The 24875-nt window shown below is 41.4% G+C and overlaps 1 protein-coding gene across 1 annotated transcript in view; it reads right to left on the reverse strand.

Moving 5' to 3' along the window:
* The window catches only part of KIF3C (kinesin family member 3C), a 178390-nt gene that overhangs the window by 20747 nt on the left and 132768 nt on the right, over nt 1-24875 (reverse strand). The window contains exon 5 of the mRNA XM_030195540.1: nt 20006-20122. Coding sequence (XP_030051400.1) covers nt 20006-20122 — 117 coding nt within the window. The remainder of the gene's footprint in view (nt 1-20005; nt 20123-24875) is intronic.

Raw genomic sequence — 24875 nt, forward strand, 5'->3', positions numbered from 1 at the left:
ACCTTTATAACATAACCTCTGCTCCATTAAATTTTGGAGGGTTTTGTTTTGGTACTCTTTCTGATTTTAAGATCTTGCCAAGCAGCTTAACAGAACCCTTGTATATGTTTTCTAAGGTCTAAAGAGGTCTCAGTTTCTGTTACTGCACAGCCCAACAGGATACAGCTGGAGAGTAACCATCACATCTGGTTAGCTCATGTTCAACAATAGAACATTTCAGCTTTCCAACCCACTCCTAAGCTGGGTTTATTCAAGCACAGGAGGATAATGAAATACAAGTACTAAGCCACTGCTTATTCCTGAGGGTCAGTAGCATGAAATCTTGCTACATTTTGGATTTCAGCCAGGTATGAGGGGTAATTCAAAATCTACCTGCTCCCCACTCCTTAAAATAATAGAAATCATCAAGTCAGTATCTTAGAAGCTGGTTTCCTGGAAACAGATAGTTTAAAAGGTTTTACCATTTTCCCCAGTCCCCAGTTTTGAAGGCTATATGGCACCCATGAAACTCTATCCATGATATGGCATGCCATCTGACAAACCTTGCACCCCTAAAATTGTTTTAACACTCCCCGTTGCAGGGCAAAACCTGGTTTTCTGTTATAATTCCTACCACTTACAAGCCTCCCTACCACTTTGGTGCTTATTTTTCGAAGCATATGGACATCTCAAAAAGCCAAACCTGTACCAATTTTGCAAATACAAAAAAAGGACGTCCAACACTGCAGTATGTCCAAATAGCAAGGAAGCATGTTGTGGGCATATCTTGGGTGGGATTGGGGAGGGCCTGAAATCTGGACATCCAAGAGCAATTACTGAAGGGGAAGAAATGTCCATGTCTAAAAAGAAAGATGTCCTTATTTAGACCTATTTCAGACACATCCAGGGTACAAAAAGGTGCTCTGATTGATAAAGGTATGACACCTCCTTAATCCCTCAGTGGCTGTTGCCCTGTCCATCTTCCCTGATAGTGAAACCAAAAGGGGATACCAGGCTCTATGACAGCTTCAGGTATTATGGACATTCTTAACAAAGCAGGAAGGAAGTCCGAGGAGCAGCCTAGTGGCTAGTGCAGGGGACTGTAAACCAAGGGACTCAGGTCTAAATCCCACTTTGGCTTTTTAAAAATTTATTTTTACTTTTTGTAACTGTGAGCCCTCCAGAAACTGAAAAATATCTACTGTATCTAAATATATAAGCCACCTGCAAGCCTAAAAGCTATAGAAGTGGTGTATACTATGCTATGCTATTATGTCTTATATACCACTCATACTATCCTCAATGGACATCTAGGCAGTTTAGAAGTTCTAATAAAAACCCTTCTCTTGAAGAGTGACAAATTAAAAATGACATATTACATTAATTATATTTCTACCGAACCCAATAATTACCAAGCATTACAAAATTATTAAGATTCAAAAAGGTAGGTTTTTAGAAATTTCCAAAAATGAGGAAAAGGTAACACCTGCTTCCAAAGGTAGTGAATTCCAGTCTAGCTCCTTGAACTGAGAATAAACTATCATGAACAGACTTATAACGTACATTTTCAGATGAAGGAAAATCTAGACATAAAGTTCTAGAGGAGCCTAACTTACGACTTTGAGATGATACCATTAACAAATCCACAAGTACATTCAGGTACAGTAGGTATGTTGTTGTTTCCGAAGGGCTCACATTTACAAAACAAAAGTGTTAAAGTGTGATTTGAACTTGAGTTCCTTGGCTCACAGTCCACTGCACTAACCACTAGGCTGCTCCTCTATTCTGTATGGAGGTCTGTGTGGCCATTTTCTAAGAATGCTACCAGACAGAGGTCCATGACCCTTGTTTTTTCCCATTCATAGTTTGGTTGTTCCAATTTATAAAATGGCAGTTCATGCCGGACATCTCCAGCACACACACGTTCATCCAACGTGCATTTGAACAGGAATCTTGACATTTTTCTTGTTTAAAAATACATGCGAGGTGGATGTCTGTTTGAGACATTCTGACTTGGACATCTCTAATTTGACTTGGATGTCTTTCAAAAATATCTCTCCTTGATACATCCCAATGGCTTTGTGACCGAAGCTGGAATGTTTCAGTACATTAGCATATAAGCTGATACATGAAAAGAACTCTTTGGTGCAGAATATGTTGGAAGTTCTAAAAAAATGGAGGGTGGCCAATGTAACATCAGTTTTTACAAAGGGCTCCAGAGGTGACCTGGGAAATTATAAACTAGTGAACCTGACATTGGTGCTAGTTAGTGCAGTTGCCTGAAAACTAGGGGAACTGGGTTTGATTCCCACTGTAGCTCCTTGAAACTCTGGGCAAGTCACCTAACCCTTCATTGCCCCAAGTACAAAATAACTACCTGTATATAACATGTAAACCACATTGATTGTAACTACAGAAAGGCAGTATATCAAATCCCATCCCCATCCACTTAAAATTACAGAATATATACATAGGCATGGATTAATGAGACAAAGCCAACATGGATTTAGTCAAGGGAAATCTTGCCTCACCAATCTGCTACATTTCCTTGAAGGGGTAAATAAACATTTGGATAAAACTAAGCCAGTGGATATTGTGTATTTGGATTTTCAGAAGGCATTTGTAAAGTACCTCAAGAATGACTCCTAAGGAAATTAGAAAGTCATGGGATAGGAGGCAGTGTCCTATTATGGATTCAGAACTGGTTAAAAGATAGAAAACAGAGGAGTCCTGATACACTGTAGCACATGCTTACTACAGCTTAAAATGGTGTACCGTAAGACGCACTCAGGCATCCTGCTGTAAAAACAACACACAATGGCCCTGGCACACAGGAAAAACTGGTGTAAAGGTGTGTTAAAGACACTTTATACTGCAGCTTAGTAAAAGGACCCAGAGAGTAGGGTTAAATGGTCAATATTCTCAACGGAGAAACGTACATATTGGGGTACTCCCGGGGTCAGTGCTGGGACCACTACTTCTTAACAAACTTATAAATGATCTAGAAACAGGAATAATGAATGAGGTGATTAAATTTGCTTGTGACACACAGTTATTCAAAGTTGTTAAATCACATGAGAATTGTGAAAAATTGCAAGAGAACCTTACGAGATTGGGCATTCAAATGGCAGATGACATTTACATCAGGATTCTATATATCACGCTGAGATTTTTGCACGGAAATCGAAGCATATTCCATAACAATGCGCATAAGCTAATAGGTTAACAAGCTAATCAGCATTAATGATTGGATGTTAACCACCAATTATCAGCACTAATTGGCATTAATTAGATTTTACACACAGAACTGTCTAAGTGTATTCTGTAACGTGATGTACGCAAATTCTAAGTCACGTAGTTGAAAAGGGGGCATGGCCATGGGAGTGGAATGGGTGGGTCATGGATATTTCTAAAATCTGTGCGCTGTTTTAGAATACACTTGGTCTGCGCATAATTTAGGCATCGGGATTAACACCAAGTTTTACTTGGCACAACTGCCTGTGACTAAATTTAGTTACGTGGAGCAGCACTCAGCGTATTCTATATACCGCACAGAAATTTAGGCTTATTCTATAAAGCACACCGAAATGAAGGCTTATTTTATAGAATATGCTTAGGCAAATTTCATTTCAGCGCTGATTTTTTAGGCATGATATATAGAATCTAGTCCTTAATGTGAGCAAATGCAAGGTGATGGATATAGGAAAGAGGAACCCAAATGTGATACAAGGTTCCACATTAGGAGTCGCCGCTCAGGAAAAGGATCTAGGTATTATTGTTGATGATACGTTGAAACCCTCTGCTCAATGTGCAGCTGCAGTAAAGAAAGCTGGCTCCCAATCAAAGAATGGATCATCTTCAAAATCTGCACCTTGTCCAGAAAAGTATCTACAGCGTACTCCCAGGATACATGACAGACCTCATAGATCTACCAATCAGAAACAGAATCGGATTATCACGATCATACCTAAACTTACATTACCCAAACTGCAAAGGACTTAAATACAAAACAACTTATGCATCCACCTTCTCCTACATAAGCGCACAACTATGGAATGGACTCCCAAAAGCTGTAAAAATAATTAATGACCATCTAAACTTCAGAAAATCACTAAAAACCAACCTCTTCAAAAAGGCTTACCTCACTGATCCAACGTAAAATCCCACACCCAGCAACGCAGCACAACCAATGATCGTACTGGACAATATACAATCTTCATTCCCTTCGACCTTCACGGTGCCTGACACACGCCTACCTCATTTGACCACAATACAACCTTGTATTTGTTATCCACCGACTGGCAAATGCCTTTACGGTATTATGTAAGCCACATTGAGCCTGCAAATAGGTGGCAAAATGTGGGGTACAAATGTAATAAATAAATAAATAAATAAAAATTAGGAAAGGAATACAGAATAAAATTGAGAATATCGTAATGCCTTTGTATTGCTCCATGGTGCGACCGCACCTCGAAAAATTGTGTGCAATTTTGGTCACCATATCTCAAAAAAGATATAGCAGAATTAGAAAAGGTATAGAGAAGGGCAGCAAAATTGATAAAGGGGATGGGATGACTTCGCTATGAGGAATGGCTAAAGCGGCTAGGACTGTTCAGGTTGGAAAATAGATGGCTGAGGGGAGATATGATAGAGGTCTATAAAATGTTGAGTGGATTTGAACAAGTAGACATGAATCACTCTTTACTCTTTCTAAAAATACAAGGACTAGGGGGCATGCAATGAAATTTAAAACAAATCATAGAAAATATGTCTTCACTCAATGAGTCTGAAATTTGTTACCAGAAAATGTGATCTAAGCAGTTAGCTTAGCAGGGTTTAAAAAAAGTTTGGACAGTTTCCTTAAAAAAAAAAACGTCCATAACCTATTATTAAGAGGGTCTTGGAAAAACCCCCTGCATATTCTAGGATAAGCATCATAAAATCTGTTTTGCTGTTCTGGGATCTTGCCAGGTACTTGTGACCTAGATTGCCACTGTTGGAAACAGGATATTGAGCTTAATGGACCTTCATCTGTCCTAGTATGGCAACGCTTATGTTATTAGGGCTCCTTTTACTCGCCATGCCTTTGTAACATGTCCCCAATATGCAGTACATGAACATGACATATTGTGAGCTCACAATATATAAACAAATCCATGAAAATTCAAGAGAAATAATGGGCGTATAAAGAGTGAATCATAAGGTATGAATTTTTTTGAAATTTTGAATAATGCAGACTTGCTAGTGGCGCAAACAACAACTGGATTGTGAATAAAAATGAAAAACATACGTAAAAGCATGACTCGAAAATACTCCACTCAGATATGATATAAAACAGTGTGTTTCAACAAACAGTGAATTGCTATGTTACTTACAAAATAAGGCAAAAAAATGAAGTAAAAGTGAAATGATAGGGGCCCTAAATGGAGAAATGTTCAAAAGTGTCTGAAAAGGTAAAAACTATCTAAAAAATGTAGGGTCATAGGCGGTCAGTGGCCCAACAGTTTGGGGAGGCTAAAGGGGGCGGGGGTTAGGGGTGGGGCCAGGGGTGGAGCTTCAATCCATAATTGTCTGATAACACACAGAAAAAAATAAATAAAAATAAAAGTCACAATTAATACCTTTTATTAAATTTAGATATTAGATATGTATCATATGTCAAAGAATAAAGTGGTTGCTCAAAGCATATTCTAAGCACAATCGCTCAACTGCAAAACACTATGCACAACTTTGTGCAAAAACACACTCAGAACCTTACTGTACCATAAATATTACAGTGGGCAGAACCTAATACACAAATATACCACCCATACGGAAAATGCAAACCGTCAACAATATGAAACAAGGGATCATATCATCACAATTCTCATGTAGAGCCACAAAACACCCTAATTTATGTTTAATGTGGGATAAAATGCCATAAATAAGTAAATAAATATAAACTTTTAATGTTGAGCACCTGATTCTCAAAGTGAACATATTCCAAACACTATAATGAAAATAAAATGATCTTTTCTACCTTTGTTGTCTGGTTGTCCGATTCTGCTGCTATCTGTTCTCAGTGTAGGTCAGGAAGTCATCCTCCTTAAATATCTCCCTGGCAACCCAGCCAACTCCCCCCCCCTCCCCCTGCTCTCCCAGCAGTAAGGTAAACAAACCATAAACCAATTTCTACAATTGGTTACACAAGGCTAGAGGGCTTTCACTGCAGCTCCTGCTGTGAGGATGGAGGTAAATCAACAATTTAAACCTCTCAGAGCACAGCAGGGGAGGCTTAGCCTGTCCAAGCCTCTTATACCGGGCGCCTATGCGTAGGGTCCTGTTTGTTTACTGTGTGTTTTTAGCACACGCTAATGCTAGAGACACCCATAGGAATATATGGGTTTCTCTAGCATTAGTGTGTGCTAAAAATGCTAGCACGCCTACAGTGTGGCTTAGTAAACAGGGCCCTAACTATGTTGAGGTTGAGAAACAAACATCAAGAATCTCGTCAAAAAATTCTTACCAAAACAAAGGGTGCCCATGTGGAGTGTCCAAAAATAGGCACATTTAAATTACGTCAAGATGTTCCTCTAAAATATTAGTACATAGATCTCATGGCACATGGACAAAAAAGTATACTAAAAAATGCTAAAAAGACCATAAAAGCTGTGTCTAAAAAATAATAAAGAAATAAATGCATGGAGAAAGGTATAAAAATGAATTCTGCGTCGAGTCTCATCTCAAAAGTACAAAATGTAATGTGTCAAACCCCCTTGTTTACTAAGCCATGCTAGCAGTTGTAGTGCTCTAATGCGAACACAGCCCAATTTGTTACATATCTTATGATCTTCATGTGACCTTTATGTATCTCTTAAATATGTTTATTTGTGTATTTTTAAAACTTTTTCATTTTATACACGTTTTTGTATTGTCAATAGGAGACGTTTTTTATGATCTTTCTGGGAATATGTAAGATATGACAAATTTCTAGGTCCCTTTTCTTTATATATTATTTTATCTTTATGTATGATCCAAGTTTTTTATGTATATAATATTATTATATATATAATTTTATTTTCATGTATCATTTATATATATGTTTCAGATGTTTATTTGGTTGTATTTTCTGTATTTTTTTAGACCCCTGATGCAGGCCAGTAGGGCCGAAACACAAGTTGTGTCATATCTCCTTTATTGCTCTTGAGGTTTACTGAAATAAAGAAGTTTTTGGACACCATCTGCGAGAGGCTTTTCTTTTTTGTTTCTCTACTATTTTTTGCCTGGTGCATTCCATCCATGGAGGTTTCTTCCTTCTGTTTGTGACTGACCCCTCACTCTCCACCACCTACTCCCCCGCCACCCTGGTGCACTGCAAATCTTGCTACATTGCTAGCAGCATTGAAGATGCTGCTTCTGGCCGGCGCAGGCCTCCTTCCCTCTGCCATGGCCCACCGGCCACCAGAAATAGGAACTTGCATCAGAAGATGTGGCTGCGGCAGAAGGAAGAAGGCCTGTGCCGGCCAGAAGCAAGGTTCATGGTGCACTGGGGTGGAAGGGGACAGTAGGTGTTGGAGAGTGAGAGGTGCTGGGGCACAGGACGTTCTGATTTAAAACCAGATAAGAAGAGATACTGCAGACTGTGGGGGGCGGTGGGGGAGCAGAGCGAATGTGTGAAAAACACTTTTAGGCATGAGCTGAAGAAGCCTAAATGCATTTATCATACGCCTAACTCATGTGACTTGGCATGTCTGCTCCAAACTGAGCATGCAAAAATGTTCTCCATGTTTTGCAATTTAGATAATAAGGAGATAATGAGCTAAAAAGCTCATAATTTCCATGTTTCCATATTTTACATATATGGCTGTGATCCACTGAATTAGATCAGATTAATGCATGTAAAACCAGTTGTTTTTGTATGCCTTAACAGTAGCTCCTATGGGTGAATCAGTTCCTTGAATGCTATTCACTTAGGCCTAGATTTACAAAAGGCTCATCCTGTTACCATGTTCTAGCATGCAATAATACACATCATTTACTATAGGTCCCGCTTTATGGAATGGGACTTATTCACTAAGAATATATTTTAATGGCATAAACGCATTTAACTCAGTAGTGCACGCTAGTAAATCTGGGGTTTATCCTGTTATAAAAATATAAATGTACTGCACCTGAAAAATATTTGATATATATGACGAGAAACACTGCATTTAATTGCTCCCAAGAAAAGGGCATATATCACATTTTCTTTGCATGCACCTTTAACACTGTACTGCTATGAGTTGATGTCATTCAAGCTGAACTTGACCGGTTGAACCAGTTGTGGTTTTCATACACCCCATTCCAGTGTATTTTGAGACATACAGCAAGGACCAAATCTGCTTGTGAGAGAATTTAACTTGCATTTAATGGAAGTCTCAGCAACAAAGGGAGGCTTCCATTAGAATCCGTTCTCTATTAGTTGTCATGGCAACTAATCCTACTCAGTCCCTATACACTCAGTATACCTGCTCTCGTGAGTGTCCATCCCATATCATCTTTCTCTACCAGACATAAGGTTTCTAAGCTCATCAAACTAAAAGCAGGACTTATATTCCTTCCCTTAAAGAGTGACTGCTGTTCTCTTTCTCTTTCAGAGACTCCTGCAAACCATGAGGAGCAGAGTGAATTCACTAGAGGGAGCTCTCAGTCAAATGGTTTTAGTCTCAGGCTGTTATTGTTTTTGCATCCTACAGAGCCTAGAATCAGCATATTAATTGCAGCCTTCAAAGAAAACAGGCGTGTGCCTATTAATTTTGTTTACAGATGTACAGAGATGGGGAGGTTGTAATTATATTAAAAATGCAGTTTGGGGAGTGTATCAGACCTATGTGAAAAGAGGTGAAGGGGCTACTGTGGTTAATGGATAGAGCTCATCCTATACTTTCAGCTCCTGGGAGGGCTTTGAGGGTTGCAGTTGGGTATGTGAGAATGAAAATCAAGTGCTCAGAGAATCTTTTACTTTGCTTTTGTAACTTCCACAGCTTTGCTCATAGTATATTAATTATTAGTTCATCTTCTTTGTTTTCAATAGATAAAAGGTTTAAAAATTTCAATATTCTGTGAAGGGAAGGAGTGTGGTAGCCGTGTTAGTCCACTCTTAAGGTTATCAACAGAAATCAAACAAAATAAAACATGGAAAATAAAATAAAATGATACCTTTTTTATTGGACATAACTTAATACATTTCTTGATTAGCTTTCGAAGGTTGCCCTTCTTCGTCAGATCGCAAATGACCGATTTTTTTTTTTGATCTGACGAAGAAAGGCAACCTTCGAAAGCTAATCAAGAAATGTATTAAGTTATGTCCAATAAAAAAGGTATCATTTTATTTTCTTTTCCATGTTTTATTTTGTTTGATTTCTATTGATAACCTGTGAAGGGAAGAAAGAGAATTTTCAGAGAGTTGCAATGGCAATCAGTTTTCTGGCACGATTTTACAGCCCTCTTCTATCTAAAGCGTACTTCTGTGATTCCCTGTGCAAAACTTTAGAAAAGGTAATGTCCTTTATCAGAGTTTTTTCTCATTGAATTGTAAGGTCTCAGAGTGCAGGATCTTAAATGGCAGGAGTCAAGATACTTAACTGTATTATTAATGTAACTGAAAATGTATTTCGCTCCTTCTATTAATGGTTTACTGCAGAATAAGGTAAAAATAATTCATCCTCAGAAGACGCTGTCTCAAATTACAATCAGTGAGTTCAGTTCATATCTAGTTATCAGTGACCATAGTAACAGAGAAAGTCAGTAAAAGATAACCTCAGTCATATGCACAAACCCCCTGTTATATGGACTTGCACACACCCACACATCTTCTGTCATATGATCAGTCTCTTTTCACATGCACTCAGTCATACCAGTGTCTTCCACAATCCTGGACTTCTTGCCAACATCCTAATGACCCCATTGTATCTTTTCTCACTCATCTCCTTCCAGCTCCTCTCTAAACCTGCTACTCCCTCCCTCTCCTCCACCTTTCTTTCCTAACCCCAATTAGCACTTCTTTCACATCTCTACCTTCCTGTAGCATCCTTTTTTTCCTCTTCACCATCATCTTTCCCCATAGATTAGGTTTATTTCACTTGATTAACCACCTAGGGAAAAACCGTCATGGCGGAGTACATACAACATAACCAGAACTTCAAACTAGGAAAAGGAACTCCATAAGCATGATACGACAGAAAACAGAATGATGCTGTGTGCTACCCTGCTCATACTCCCTCATAACCGACCCAACCAACCACAAGAATGAAATTGCACTATCTAGACATCCACATTAAAGGTTTCCAAAAAAGATGAGTCTTAAGCAGTTTCTTGAAAACGGCCAGAGAAGATTCAGATCGCAAGGACAACATTGGCAGTTCTCTTATCTGCAGCATTGTTCTTCTCTTTGCCCTTTTCTAGGTTTCCTCACCACTACAGAGAAGCAGAGATATCAAATTAAAATTAAAGAGTCATGGGATAGGAGGCAAGGTTCTGTTATAGATAAAGATTTGGTTATTGGACAGAAAACAGAGGGTAGGGTTAAATGGCCATTTTTCTCAATGGAGGAGGGTGAACAGTAGAGTGCCGCAGGGATCTGTACTGGGACCGGTACTATTTAACATATTTATAAATGATATGGAAATCAGAACGACGAGTGAGGTGATGAAATTTGCAGATGATAAAAAACTATTCAAAGTTATTAAAACACGTGTGGAATGTGAAATATTGCAGGAAGACCTTAGGGAATTGGAAGACTGGATGAAATTTAATGTGGACAAATGCAAGGTGATGCACATTGGAAAAAATAATCCGAATCACAGTGAACTGATGCTAGGGTCCAACTTGGGGGTCAGCACTCAAGAAAAAGATTTGGGTGTCACTATAGATAATAAGCTTAAATCTTCTGCTCAGTGTGCAGCGGCGGCCAAAAAAGCAAACAGGATGCTAGGAATTATTAGGAAAGGGATGGTGAATAAGACCAAAAATACTATAATGCCTCTGTATCGCTCCATGGTGCATCCACACCTTGAGTATTGCGTTCAGTTCTGGTCGTCGTATCGCAAAAAAGATATAGATGAATTAGAAAAGGTTTAAAGAAGAGCGACTAAAATGATAAAGAGGATGGAACTCCTCTTGTATGAGGAAAGGCTAAAGAGGTTAGGGCTCTTCAGCCTGAAAGGGAGATGGATGAGGGGAGATATGATTGAGGTCTACAAAATCCTGAGTGGTGTAGAATGAGTAGAAGTTAATCCATTTTTTACTCATTCCAAAAGTTACATAGAAATACTTTTAAAACAAATAGGAGAAAATATTTTTTTCACTCAATGAATAGTTAAGCTCTGGAATTCTTTGCTGGAGGAGGTGGTAACAACAGTTAGCGTATCTGGGTTTAAAAAAGGTTTGGACAAATTCCTGGAGGGAAAGTTCATAGTCTGCTATTGAGGCAGACATGGGAAGCAACTGCTTGCCCTGGGATTTGTAGTATGGAGTGTTGCTACAATTGGGGTTTCTGCTAGGTACTTGTGATCTGGCTTGGTCACTGTTTGAAAAACAGGATAGTGGGCTGGATAGACCATTGGTCTGACACACAATGTGAGTGTAACACTTGTGATTGGAGGGAATCTCACATACATAGACACAAAAGACCCCCTTCCTCTTGTGCATTCTGGAGGTCGAAATAGTGGTGCTAAGCAGTTATGATCAGCAGCCATTCAGGAAGGAGTGGGAGCACTGGAATGTCAGAGAGAGACTAGACTGAAGGCGCCGAGTGCAGGGTGCAGAGCTGTCCATTCCCCACCCACCAAGACACGAAAATCAGGCCTGGAGAGGCAATAGGAACTTGGTACAGAAAATGAGGTATAGGTGATGGCCGTGACGGGAGAGGTGATTGAGGCCAGGGGGATGACTAAGTGTAGATGGAGTGGCATTTGCTGTGAGGGGATGATTGAGTGCAGAGGAGGGAATGTTTACTGGGGTGGGTTAATGATTGAATACTAGAAGGGGTTTGTTGGAAGGTGGTGGGAACATTAGATATAAAGAGAGGTTTGAGTAAAGGAAGGGATGGTTAACAGGGTATGCTGGAAGACAGAGATTGATTGACTGAGGCCAGGGAGAAGGAATTGCTTGAGGGGAGATGTGTGTGCCTCAGTGTATACTCCTGAAACACCGCTGCAAAAATCTCACTCATTGACCTTCAGTCTTACTCACTGGGGCAGTAAATCTCAATCTGTCATGAGCCATCCTTGGTGTATCTGAAGAAATGATAGTACCATCATCAGTCCTGAATAATCCAGTTTGGGAGAATGGACGGTTGGGGAAGTTATCTAGTCAACCTGATCCCACGCTAGTGATTTCAGGCCTAAGCAGTATGGAAATATTGCTCCAAATGCATTTCCAGACTGTCCTTCTGAACTGTATATCTATCATCCTCAGGGGACCCAATTCATACAGAAATGTGCTTTCATTTCAGTCCTTTAGTGAAACTATTACCGGTACTTAATTGTCACTCAATTCACAGTATAAAATGAAAAAATTCCCCAGTTCTATTCTTTCTAGAAACTGGGGCAGCTCCAAGGACAGATGTCTCAGTCTTGACAGCTGATTCTTTAAAATTCAGTTGCACTATCAGCACATTTTTAAAATAGCATTCATTTTTATTGTTCCAGGTTGGGCCAAATACTTATTTTTTTCCAGGTAACTTAGAAAGTATTCTGATATTAGTTTTTACCGTGATGAAGGAAACACTTAAGAATAGAAGCCCTCAGTTAGAAATAGCAGTTCCTTAAACAGAGTTTTAAAAAGTACTGGCACTACAGAATACTGAATTAATGAATTTCAGTATTCAACAGGGCAAGCCTGAAAAATTCCTAACTCTTCACATCAGAGACCAAATACAGCTTTGGCCGGGGTCTCCAAAGGCTGTTCTGTGCATTAATCCACTGGGCTAGCAAAATCACAATAGGAACACTGTTTTGGCTTTCACTGGAACCATTGTGTTCAGCCACATAGGACACACAATACAGATCCAAATAAAGCTTCAGATGTCTGCCCACAGCTGTCTAGAGACTGGCCACAGTCTGTAAGCAAGTTACTGTAACCAGGGTATTTATGTGCACTCTGAACTCCTTCATCTCCAAGTAGGCATTTTCATATTCCTAGACTATTTTCCTCTTAACAACTCCAAAGGCCTTCCTGGCATTACTATTAAATACATTTTGGACTAGAGTCTATAAATAGTGCTGAGAAATCAGCGCCGAAAAATGTAAGCTTTATGCGCTGAGCACTATTCCATAAATGATCTGCACCCTTTTATATATATATATATATATATATATATATATATATATATATATATATATATATATATATATATATATATATATATATATACACAGTGCACTCCAATTAAGATAAGAACATGCTCTGTTCACCTGCATGCTGTACTTCGGTCCCGTTTTTGGCACCATCAATTTCTATGGGGACAAACTTCATTTTAGCGTACCACTGATAAGTGCAAGATTCGCTTATATGCATGGTTCAAGACTGCTCCTCTGCAGGAAAGACTCCGCATAAGCGCGCGCATGTAATATGGAAGTCGATTGGCGCGTGACAACCAACGAGATTTCAAATTTACTGCCTCTTTAACTGCCACAGGCAGAATAAGTGAAAGAATGTTGTTAGGACGTACACCGGGGTCGTCGTTGCGGTGGAACTGTAAGACTTTAACACTGGCTGAACGAATAGAAGTTCTTAAAAAATTAGAAAACAAAGTCAAGCATCTATTGCTAAAGAATATGGTGTCAATCCCAGTCAAATTTCACATGTCTTGAAGCAGAAAGACCAGCTTTTGGAAGACTGGCAAAACAATACTAATCCACAACGGAAACAAAAACGGGCGGGAAAAGCTGAGGAGGTAGAAGATGCTCTTCTTCGGTGGTTTTCTCGAGTCAGGAGCATACAGTTTCCTGTCAGTGGTCCACTGCTTATGGAGAAAGCTAACCAGGTAGCTGAAAGTCTTGGACTGACTGAATTCAAAGCCACTGTTGGATGGTTGGAAAGATGGAAGGAGAGGAACAGCATAAAATTAAAGAAACAACATGCTGAGAAACAAGACACTGATGACTTTGGTGCTGAAAATTCAGTTGTTTCAGTTCTTCCTACCATCTTGAACGAGTTTGCACCTCGTGACATTTTCAATGCTGATGAAAATGGTCTCTACTGGCGAGCGATTCCTGATGGTACACTTGCATTCAAACATGCCAAAACTACTGGAGGTAAAACATCGAAGGACCGACTGACAATCCTCCTTTGCTGCAATATGGATGGGAGTGAGAAGTTGGAACCCCTCGTCACTGGAAAGAGCAAATAGCCCCGTTGCTTCAAGAAAGTTAAGCGACTTCCTGTGTCATACGAGGCTAATGCAAATTCATGGATGACTGGGAAATTTGGAAGCAGTGGCTAAAGAAGTTAGACACTAGAATGCAGGCACAAAAGTGTCAGATTTTGCTGCTTTGTGATAACTGTTCTGCACACAGGGATGATGTCAGGCTGTCTAATGTCAAGGTGGTCTTCCTGCCACCAAACACTACCTCTCTGATCCAACCTCTGGATCAGGGCATAATAGCCAATTTCAAACAACATTATACCTCCTTTGTTGATTTTGATACTACATATTGTATTCTCTTGTTACTATGTAAGCCACATTGAGCCTGCGATGAGCGGGAAAGCGCGGGGTACAAATGTAATAATAATTATCGGGCTCTTGTGCTACGTCATCTGATGAGCGTTATGGATGACCAGACTGAGAAGGATAAACGTGCTGTTGAACTGGCTCGTAATCTATCACTGTTGGATTCCCTACATATGCAGAAAGAAGCCTGGAATCATGTTACACAGGCAACCATTGTGAACTGCTACAAGTGGGTAAGCTTTGTTAAGGATGTGGAGAGGGACGAAACAGGTGCAGCTGTTGCAAACACGTTGAATGAAGAGGTTATTGACATCCCAGCCGGTTTTACTGAAGAGGAGTTCCATCGCTACCTAGCTGTTGATTACGATCTACAAACAGCTGAAGACAGCACTGATGTTGAGATATGCTCCTACATGCAGGCAACAACGGCTGATGATGGAACAGATGAAGAAATGAGCAGCGAGGCACATGCTGATGAAGTTCAACAACCTCCTCCTGTCACTTTTGCAAGAGCGCTGGAGAGTCTCAACACCATGCGGGCCTATCTGGAGACCACTGGATGTCAGTGTTATGACAGTTTTTACCGTCTGGCAAACGTAGTCTATGGAACTCACAGACCCAAGAATCTACAGAGGACTATAACTGATTACTTCAAGCCAGCCTAATGTCAGTTAACTGAGACTACATACTGTATGTATAATAATAAACAGTACTGTACATATGTTTATCAGATGTCAAGCTTCTTTGGGTCACAACGGTTAAGTGCACACTCTGGTTAACTGCATGCATTTCTTTAGTCCCAGACCCTTGCACTTAAGCAGATTGCACTGTTTATACCAGCTTACATTATTGTATATCATTTATTAGTTTTTCTATACACCTGTACTTGCAGAGCAAGTAAAAATGGTTTACAATATAATAAAAATGTAGTACTATAAGAAAGGAACTCCATAATATTATAGGACAGATACCAGGCACTTCATTCATATAAGAAACACAAATCATACAGTCAAATAATTAGATGTAATTAGATGGCATTGTGCCCTTGAACTATAAATCCCTGTAATCCTTTAGTTCCCTGTAATAGGCTCTTTCAGAGCAGATGTCCAGTTCCCTATGTCTTATTGGACTCTTTCTATTGCCTTGCTTTGTTCTCTGTGCATGCTGGGCTAGTTGCCCCTTTCTCGTCCCATCGGGTCTGTAAGAGTTAGTCTGCAGCATTCTCCTCTGTGCACTGAAACTGTCTATGCTGCATTTTGAGGTATGACCCCCTTGAAACTACTATAACACTATCAAGATTTCCCCAGTGTAAAAGTATAAACAGCATCTCTACTCAGCGTATTGTTGAATTACTCCCAGCTTCTGTCTTCCACGGAGAGAGAGCTGGTGGAGAACAGACTCCCTTTCCAAGGCAAAAACTCTTGTCCAGCACATCTGAAGTTATTTTTCCATCTTTGATTACTACATTAAAGAAGATTTTGGTTCAAGAGTTGTGCATAAGTACATAAGTAATACCACACTGGGAAAAGACCAAGGGTCCATCGAGCCCAGCATCCTGTCCACGACAGCGGCCAATCCAGGCCAAGGGCACCTGGCGAGCTTCCCAAACATACAAATATTCTATACATGTTATTCCTGGAATTGTGGATTTTTCCCAATTCCATTTAGTAGTGGTTTATGGACTTGTCCTTTAGGAAACTGTCTAACCCCTTTTTAAACTCTGCCAAGCTAACCACCTTCACCACGTTCTCCGGCAACGAATTCCAGAGTTTAATTATGCGTTGGGTGAAGAAACATTTTCTCTGATTTGTTTTAAATTTACTATAGCTTCTCATAATGATGTTCTATACTCTGTTTTAAGTTACATGTCAATCATATCCAGTGAAAGAGCAGAAGAATAGTGGCTAAATGCATAAATAGTCCCTAACTTAAGGCGCCGGCAAATACACCTGCTTTCAGCATAAGTTAGGTGCCGATCAGTTCTATTCTGTAACAATGCATGTAAATTCTGGGAACACACCCCCAGAATGCCCCTGAAACACCCTCAGCCATGCCCCCTTGAATTTATGCACTAAAGGATGTCTGCAGGCATCGTTATAGAATATGATGTGCACGTAAATCCCAATTAAGGTCAATTAATGACAATAATTGGTTGTTAACAGCCAATTATTGGTACTGATTGGCTCATTAATCTATTCATTTGCGAACACAAATAGTTACAGAATACAAAATCTGGGGGTTTAACTACAAAAATTTGGGGCTGGATATTCAAAAACAATTATGCATTTAGGCCTTTATTTTAGAAGCATTCCTACTTGTAAACAGCAACATTTGCATGTGTCACACCATGTGATCATACACGTATAAATGATATTTTAGAACAGGAGCTACTTACACGTGGTGATGTTCATGTGGTAGGGGTAGGGAGAGGCAATGGTTTGGGTGGACCTAACACATGATGTGGATTCTGTGACTTGCAGGGAAAATCTATATCAAAGTGAAAAAATCTGAAATAGCATTTACACCTGCCCCCAGGCATGCCTAAAGGCCTGCCAGAAGGGACGGATATAAAGTCTAAGGTCAGCTCCCCATTCACCATTTCACCTCCTGATATCATTTCCCCTGATCCCCTGAAGCAGAAGAGCCCCTTAAACCTCTCCAATCACTCAATTCACTCCCCTCCACACACATACACTGAAGAAAATCCCCACCTGATCATAGGGATATCCCCAGTAAGGAAACCCCATTTGATCTTAACCCCCTTCAAGAACCCCCCATCCAAAACCTCTGGTGGAAGAAGATCCCCCCACCCCTTCCTATCCCAATCCTGGCCTTACTAGGGATCTGCCAACCCCTGTCACTCCTGCTTTCCATGGTCCTGGTTGCAAAATAGCAGCAGTGATCCCTAGCTATAATCTCATGTAATTACTGCTAGTGGTGAGGCTGCCATGAGATGGAAGATAGGAATCATGGCTGCCAATCAGGACCATGGACAGAAGAAGTGACTGGGGATTGCTCTTGTTAATTCTGTATACCAGGAACCTCTGCTAAGTGAGGGTGAGGAGTGAGTGAAGGGGTGGAGGGTCTTCTTACATCAAGGTCTGTTGGGTGGGGAGTTCTTGGGTAGAGTTCAGATGGAAGGGAAATAACCTTTTTTGGGGGGGAGGAGGGAGTTACATTATCAATGAGGACTTTCTTGTTGGGGGAGGGATGGATGATTGGATAATGGCAGGGGCAAACCAAACTCTAGCCCTGCCCCCTTACTCTCTAGTTGCCAATGATATATTAAGCAAAACATTGGTGGTCCACCCCATTCTGCTGACCATGGATGGTTGGGTTTAAGAGAAATTTGATGCTGTGGAGGGGTCATGGGGAACAATGTTCAGGGATAATTGGGGGGGGGGGGGAATGAGGCCGCAGGATTTGGGGTATTTGGCATAAAGGGGGCAATGATTTTAAAAAGCTGCTCTCATGCACATGTGAGCTACTTTAACATGTTTTGTTTAACAATATGCAAATTTTTAAATTGCTGCTTCCCGTGGACATGGGAAGACATCTATGTACAGTTTTGCACATGTTTTACAAGAGGCTCTATATTTGGCAGGTTCTCTTGTAAAACGCTCTGGGGATTTTCCATGTCCCAACCTGGATATGTGAATTCCCCTCTCTGTGTTCCATCTAAAATCTGCCTCCAAGTGGCAGCCACTAAACACATAAGTGCCCTATCTGTGAATTTTCCCCAGGGCAGGTTTGGGTAGTCCTGCTATAAGGGGCATCATTGCTACCTATTATACCCACTGGAATCTCACTTCATTCTGCTCACGCAATCTTGTATGAAGGTGTAATGCACGCATAGAGCTGCTGTGACTCACCTGTATTCATCCACAGTTATAATGCACAGTATGGCAGCTATTAATGAAACACTCATGAGGAAAATGCCCCCAGTTTTCAGGGTCGGTTCCATTGACTCCCATTATGCTCTTACGAGGGCTGCGGCCTTTTCAGTTGCAGGTCCGGTACTGTGGAATGCCTTGCCTGGCTATTTGCGTTTCTGTATGAATGTAGGGCACTTTAAGAAACTTCTGAAAACTCATTTTTTTTGTTCAGGCTTTTTAATATGATGCAGTCAGAGTCTAGCGGCTATTGCTTATCATTTTGGTGGGCTAGTGCGTGGTAATTTGAAAGTTTTGTTTTATTATTATGTATGTTATATTGTTAGCCACTTAGGTTTAAGCAGGGTATAAATTTTATAAATAAATAAAAATATCATGCTACCTAGGGTACAATCCTGCAGTTATCTGTAAACTCCTACAGTAAACAGCGGCACACTCTAAATAATTTCTCATTGACTCTCAAGAAATCCCTTCAGGTACTTGTGGAATACATGTGCAGTCATGTGTGATACACATCTGAAAATTGTTCAGGGTTCCTCAAGTAGGTGCACACGGTACAATATCACAACTCCAGCCAATATTTAAAACTATTTAACTGGCCAGTTAAATAGCCTATTGCTAATATTCAGCATACGTTAGCCAGCTTTCTTGGCTGAATATTATTGTTTAGCAGCTAGCCCGGTTGCCGGCTATGTCAAGCAACATAGCGCTGACTAGTTAAATTTAGCAGCCACATAGACCTGTGCAAATAGCAGGTCTATATTTGGCCTCTATAACTTAGCCGGTCTGTCAATGAATATCAGCTTAACCAGCTATGTTTGTAAAGGCCAAAAACCCCCAGAAATTCAATGCTGGTCACCGGATGTGGCCCCGGCACTGAATTTATGGGTTCTCTGTTGACCGTAGGAATTAACTGGGCTCCTTCCCGCAGTCTCAATATTGGCCCCAACTGTCTGTAGCACACTTCTTTAATCACTGCATATTTTGGCATGTGTGTGTGGCTTGACCTTGCAATCATCTGTGACATGCCTCCAACATATCCTCAGTGGCAACAATGCGGAAGCAAGAAAAAGAAGAAACAGAAGTTCTGTTGGGAGAGGAGTTAGAACAATGGGGGTTTTTTTTGGGGGGGGGGGGCGGGGAGATGATTTTCTCTTGGGGGCTTAGAATAATACTGTCGTTGGATTAGCATGATGTTTTCTTAGGAGGGGATTAGCATCTTGTTCTCTTGGGGGGGGGGGGAGATTATCATGGTGTTCTCTTGGGGGTATTAGCACAGTGTTATCTTGGGGAGGGAGGATTAAGATAATGTTTTCTTGTTAGGATTAGCATAACAAACTCTTGTAGGATTATATTTTCCAGGGGAAATAGCATGGTACTCTCTTGGGGGATTAGCATGATGTTCTCTTGAGGGGTGGGGGTGGATTAGCATGATGCTTACTTGCCAGCAGGTACTAGAGGTTGAAGCTTCCACTGATCCTCTTCGCAGTCAAACACAAACCGGTTCATTATTTTGTTCTTCTCTTCCGGTGGGATGAAGTTTTCAATGATTAAGTACCTAGCAAGGAAACAGAACAAAAGGAGAGGGAGGAGGTAAGAAGAAGAAGAAAGAGAAGGAAATCAAGAAAGAAAAGCAAAGGAGAGACAGAAACAGAATGAAGAAAAGAAAAGCCAAGAAATATAGAAAATAATTATGACAGGAGAATGATATTGTTGAACATGCTAGAAGACAAGTTGTAAAAAAATATTATTTGTACTAGAATCAGATTTAATCAGAATTCCTTTTTAAAATTTCACTTATGAATTAGGCAGCCAATGTGAAACCCAATCTGGGTTTCAGTGTCATTATATTGTCTGCTATTGTTCCCTGCCCAATTTATCTGCTTTAGGGTTTGTCATCAATGAGATGGCATGCAGCAGGTCATCTATGAGAGTCACTGCTAGTGACATTTTGTAAATATAGTTACAATCCCAATGTGTAGACTGCAGGACACAACATCTACAGGCTGGTATAGTGGCACATCATTTAGCTAATCCAAGACGGTCTCCATTTCCTGGTTCTAGACTTATAGAATTCTCAATAGCTACTGTAAATCTGGATGCTAGGAACCAGGTTTATTTTATGTTAGGATCTGATTCAGAGATGCAAAATGGAAACAAAAAAGCATTAGTCAACTGGCTCCAGTTAGGGTTACCATCAGGCTCATTTTCGAAAGAGAAGGACGTCCATCTTTCGACATAAAACGGAAGATGGACGTCCTTCTCCCAGAGACGTCCAAATCGGTATAATCAAAAGTTGATTTTGGACGTCTCCAACTGCAGTCCGTCACAAGGACGTCCAAATTTCAAGGGGGCGTGTTGGAGGTGTAGCGAAGGCAGGACTTGGGCGTGCCTAACACTTGGACATCTTTGACCCGTAATCGAAAAAAGCAAGGACGTCCCTGACGAACACATGGACGTTTCCACCCGGACGTGTTTTTATTACGACTAAGGCACAAAATGTTGCCCGAAATGACCAGATGACCACCGGAGAGAATCAGGGATGACCTCCCGTTACTCCCCCAGTGGTCACTAACCCCCTCCCACCCTCAAAAAACATTTTTAAAAATATTTCATGCCAGCCTCTATGTCAGCCTCAGATGTCATACTCAGGTCCGTGACAGTGCATGAAGGTCCCAGGAGCAGTTTTAGTGGGTACTGCAGTGCACTTCAGACAGGCAGACCCAAGCCCATACCTCCCCTACCTGTTACATTTGTGGAGGAACAGTGAGCTCTCTAAAACCCACCACAAACCCACTGTACCCATATATAGGTGCCCCCCTTCACCCATAAGGGCTATGGTAGTGGTGTGCAGTTGTGGGTAGTGGGTTTTGGGGGGGGGGGGTTGGGGGGGTTCAGCACACAAGGTAAGGGAGCTATGTTTCTGGAAGCAATTTATGAAGTCCACTGCAGTGCCCCCTAGGGTGCCTGGTTGGTGTCCTGGCATGTCAGGGGGACCAGTGCACTAGAAATGCTGTCTCCTCCCACGTCCAAATGGCTTGCATTTGGACGTTTTTGACATGGACGTCTTTGGTTTCGAAAATCTCTGAAAGTCAGAAATGTCCAGATCCAAGGACTTCCAAATCTAGGGACGTCCAAATTTAAGGATTTGGATGTCTCTGACGGTATTTTCGAAACGATTGATGGACATCCATGGCCCACCCTGCAGCAGTGCACAACAGTGCACTCCATAGGCTCCCAGAATATAAAGCTCAGGTACGCAGTTTTCCCGCCAGCTGCTGCTTCACTGATATTGCCACCATCCCTGGCTGGCATTCTGCAAGTTTTGTTCCCTCCCTCATGTACTATCACTTCTGGTCCACATTTGTTATTCTATAGCAAAGCCACCAGGACTCTGCATGCTGCAGCTCCATCCTACGGCCAGCCCAGTCTCCTCTGAAAGAAGAAGTTATATCTGAGAATGCGGGGCGGCCCGAAGGAAGCAGCTGCAGCATGCAAAGTGTCCCAGTTCAGTGCAATTTGCTGTAGAATAAAAAACGCGGCCCAGAAGTGATATTAAGCGAGGGAGGAAATATGCCAGCTGGGGGTGGGGGCAATACCAGTGAAGTAGCAGCCAGCGGGGAAAGTCACTTCCCTGAGCCTTATATTCTGCAGCATGACGGTGGGTGGCTTTTGGGAGGGTGTCAGGTAGACAGGAGCACTGTTGGTGTGGGGGAGTAAGATGAGGCAATGCTAGGTGGGGTGGACAAATAATTGTTGAATATGCAGACGGGGGGGGGGGGGGGGGGTGAGATGCTGCATGGGGAGAAGAGGGAGTGGGAGGGAAAATTGCTTTACATGGGTGGGGAGAGGCTGCTGAGGAGTGGTGAAGGACAAGAGAGGGAAAACAATGTTGGACATTGCAGTGGAGGGGAGAGAGGGTGAGATGAGATGGGGAAATGTTGAACATGGCGGTGCAATGGGGTGGAGAAGGGAGGGAGAAATGGAGAGATGTTGCATGGGGGGAGGGAGAAATGTTAGGACGCAAGACAGACAGAGAGAGAAAAGTGGTGGACAATGGAGAGGAGGAGGGAAGATAGAAAGAGAGATGTTGGACATGGGGTTGGAGGAGAGGGAAAAAGAAATGCTGCACAAGAGGGGGTAGGAGAGAAAGAGGGAGATGTTGGATGAGTGGGAGGGAAGAGAGTGAGAGAAATGCTGGACCATGGGGAAGGGGCAGGAGGGAAGAAAGAAGGGACAGGAAGATATTGGTGGGGGCAGAGTGGAAGGGACAGGGAGATGTCAGGCTATGAGGATGGGGGGAGAAAGAGGGATCAGATGCTAGGCTAGATGGGTGGGAGACACTAAGAATGGAGGAAACCATGTGGGACAGGCTGAGGGGTGGCAAGAAAATGAATGAGAGGATAGTGATTACAAGGGGTAGAAATATGGTAATGGAGAGTATATTAAAGATAGAAGGCTGGAAAAGATGGAGAATAGGAATGCTAGTGGGTGAAAGGAGATGATAGGTATCAACGTAAAAAGAAGGAAAAGAGTTAGAAAGAGGGTGAAATTTGAGTGGACAGAGAACAGAAGAGAAAAAAAGAGGAAAGAGCTAAAATGGAAAGATCAATATGTCAGAGGCAAGTGTAGTGAGGAAATGGAACAAGAGGGGAGAAAAGACAAATAGCAGCTAATTGAAGGAGAATTAGCAGAAGACATAGGAAAGCGTAAAATAGAAACTGGAACCAGCATGATGGAATATTAAAATGTCCAGACAACAAAGGTAGAAAAAGCATTTTATTTTGAATGTTTTAAATGGAATATATTTGCTTTGGAAAATGTGCATAGCAGATGTATTTTTACTGTGTTCAATAGAAAAGGAAATGCATTTCTATTTTTATTTCTTCAGTTTTGTAGTACATGCCTAGGTTCCCAGTTCAATTTTTGTCTACATATTTTTATTTCTAATTTGTGATCCCTTGTTCTGTATTTGGTGAGGGTCTGTTGGTGTGATTATAATGGTAGATGGGGAGATTAGAGGGGAGGCAGGGAGGAGAGGGAACCAGTGAGGGAGAACATTTTTATTTTCTGCCCTGGCCCTCAGCATGGCTAACACCAGCCCTGACCCTGCTGTTAGCTGGTGGGGATCCCCAAGCCCCGCCAGCTGAGGACCTCCTCTGAAGGTAAACAGAACTCCCTTCTACTAAGCTCGGCAGACGAGGCAACATTCTTGAGCCACCAAAAATTAAGCATGCATGGGGTGCTGGCATTGGTGGCTCAAGGAGTTGCTGTTGCCTGCCAAGCTTGGTAAAAGGGTTTTCTGGCCTTTTTTGGAGGAAGTCTTCAGCTGACAGAGCTTGGGGATTGTCATCAGCTAAAAGTATTTATATTTTAAGTTGGGAGGTGCTGGGGGTGGAGGTAGAGAGAAAGTTTTGTGCCCACCCACTTTGGGCTCAAGCCCACCCAAAATTGAAAGTCTGGCTTCAACACTGGGCCTCCTACAGAGATGCCTAAATTGATCCATCTACATTAAGTGCCTAGTGCTGAAACTCAGTGCTGGGCACTTACATTTTTTCCTCACTCTGGCCCCATGCCCTTTTAAGATGACTCAATTAGGATGCATTGCAACGTAAAAATAGATATGCTTCAGACACTTAAATTTGTCCAAGTTTTTGTACCCCTCAACCTGCAGCAGGCAAGTATGTCACTCTAATGTCTTTCCCCTGTTCAAACCTTGGTCCCAGTGCCTGTGCCGGGACATGACCCAACTGGCTGCAATCCTTCTTGGCTCTGGAACACTTTGATCTATCTTGTATGTTATTTAAACTGTGGCCTGTCTAGCTAAGGTCAAACAAAATGATAATTTTTATAGCCCTAATCTTCCAGATCCTTTTCTGTTGTCATTTTTTCCCTATCACTAATGAAGAGCCATAGAAACATAGTAACATAGTAAATGACGGCAGACAAAGACCTTTCCCATCCAGTCTGTATAATAATACAAACTCATTCTACATAATGTGTGATACTTTATATGTATACCCAAGTTTGATTCGTCCCCGCCATTCCCAGGGCACAGACCGCAGAAGTCTGCCCAGCATTGTTCCCGTACTAAAAGTTCTGAAGCAAATGTCAAAGCCCCTTAAAATTTAACATAGAGAACCTCTTTTGATTTCATCATGAAATCGAAAGAGGTTCTCTATTCTTCTCACTACCTGATCTGCATTGAATTTTCTCGAGCCTCTCCTCTCACCTACTGCTCTCCTGTTAAGTGGCCTGATCCTTAAGCAATAGTGACTTAGATTAACAAAATCCAATTAGCACATGATCTG

The sequence above is a fragment of the Microcaecilia unicolor genome, chromosome 3, assembly GCF_901765095.1.
Source record: "Microcaecilia unicolor chromosome 3, aMicUni1.1, whole genome shotgun sequence".
In the NCBI taxonomy this organism is placed as follows: domain Eukaryota; kingdom Metazoa; phylum Chordata; class Amphibia; order Gymnophiona; family Siphonopidae; genus Microcaecilia; species Microcaecilia unicolor.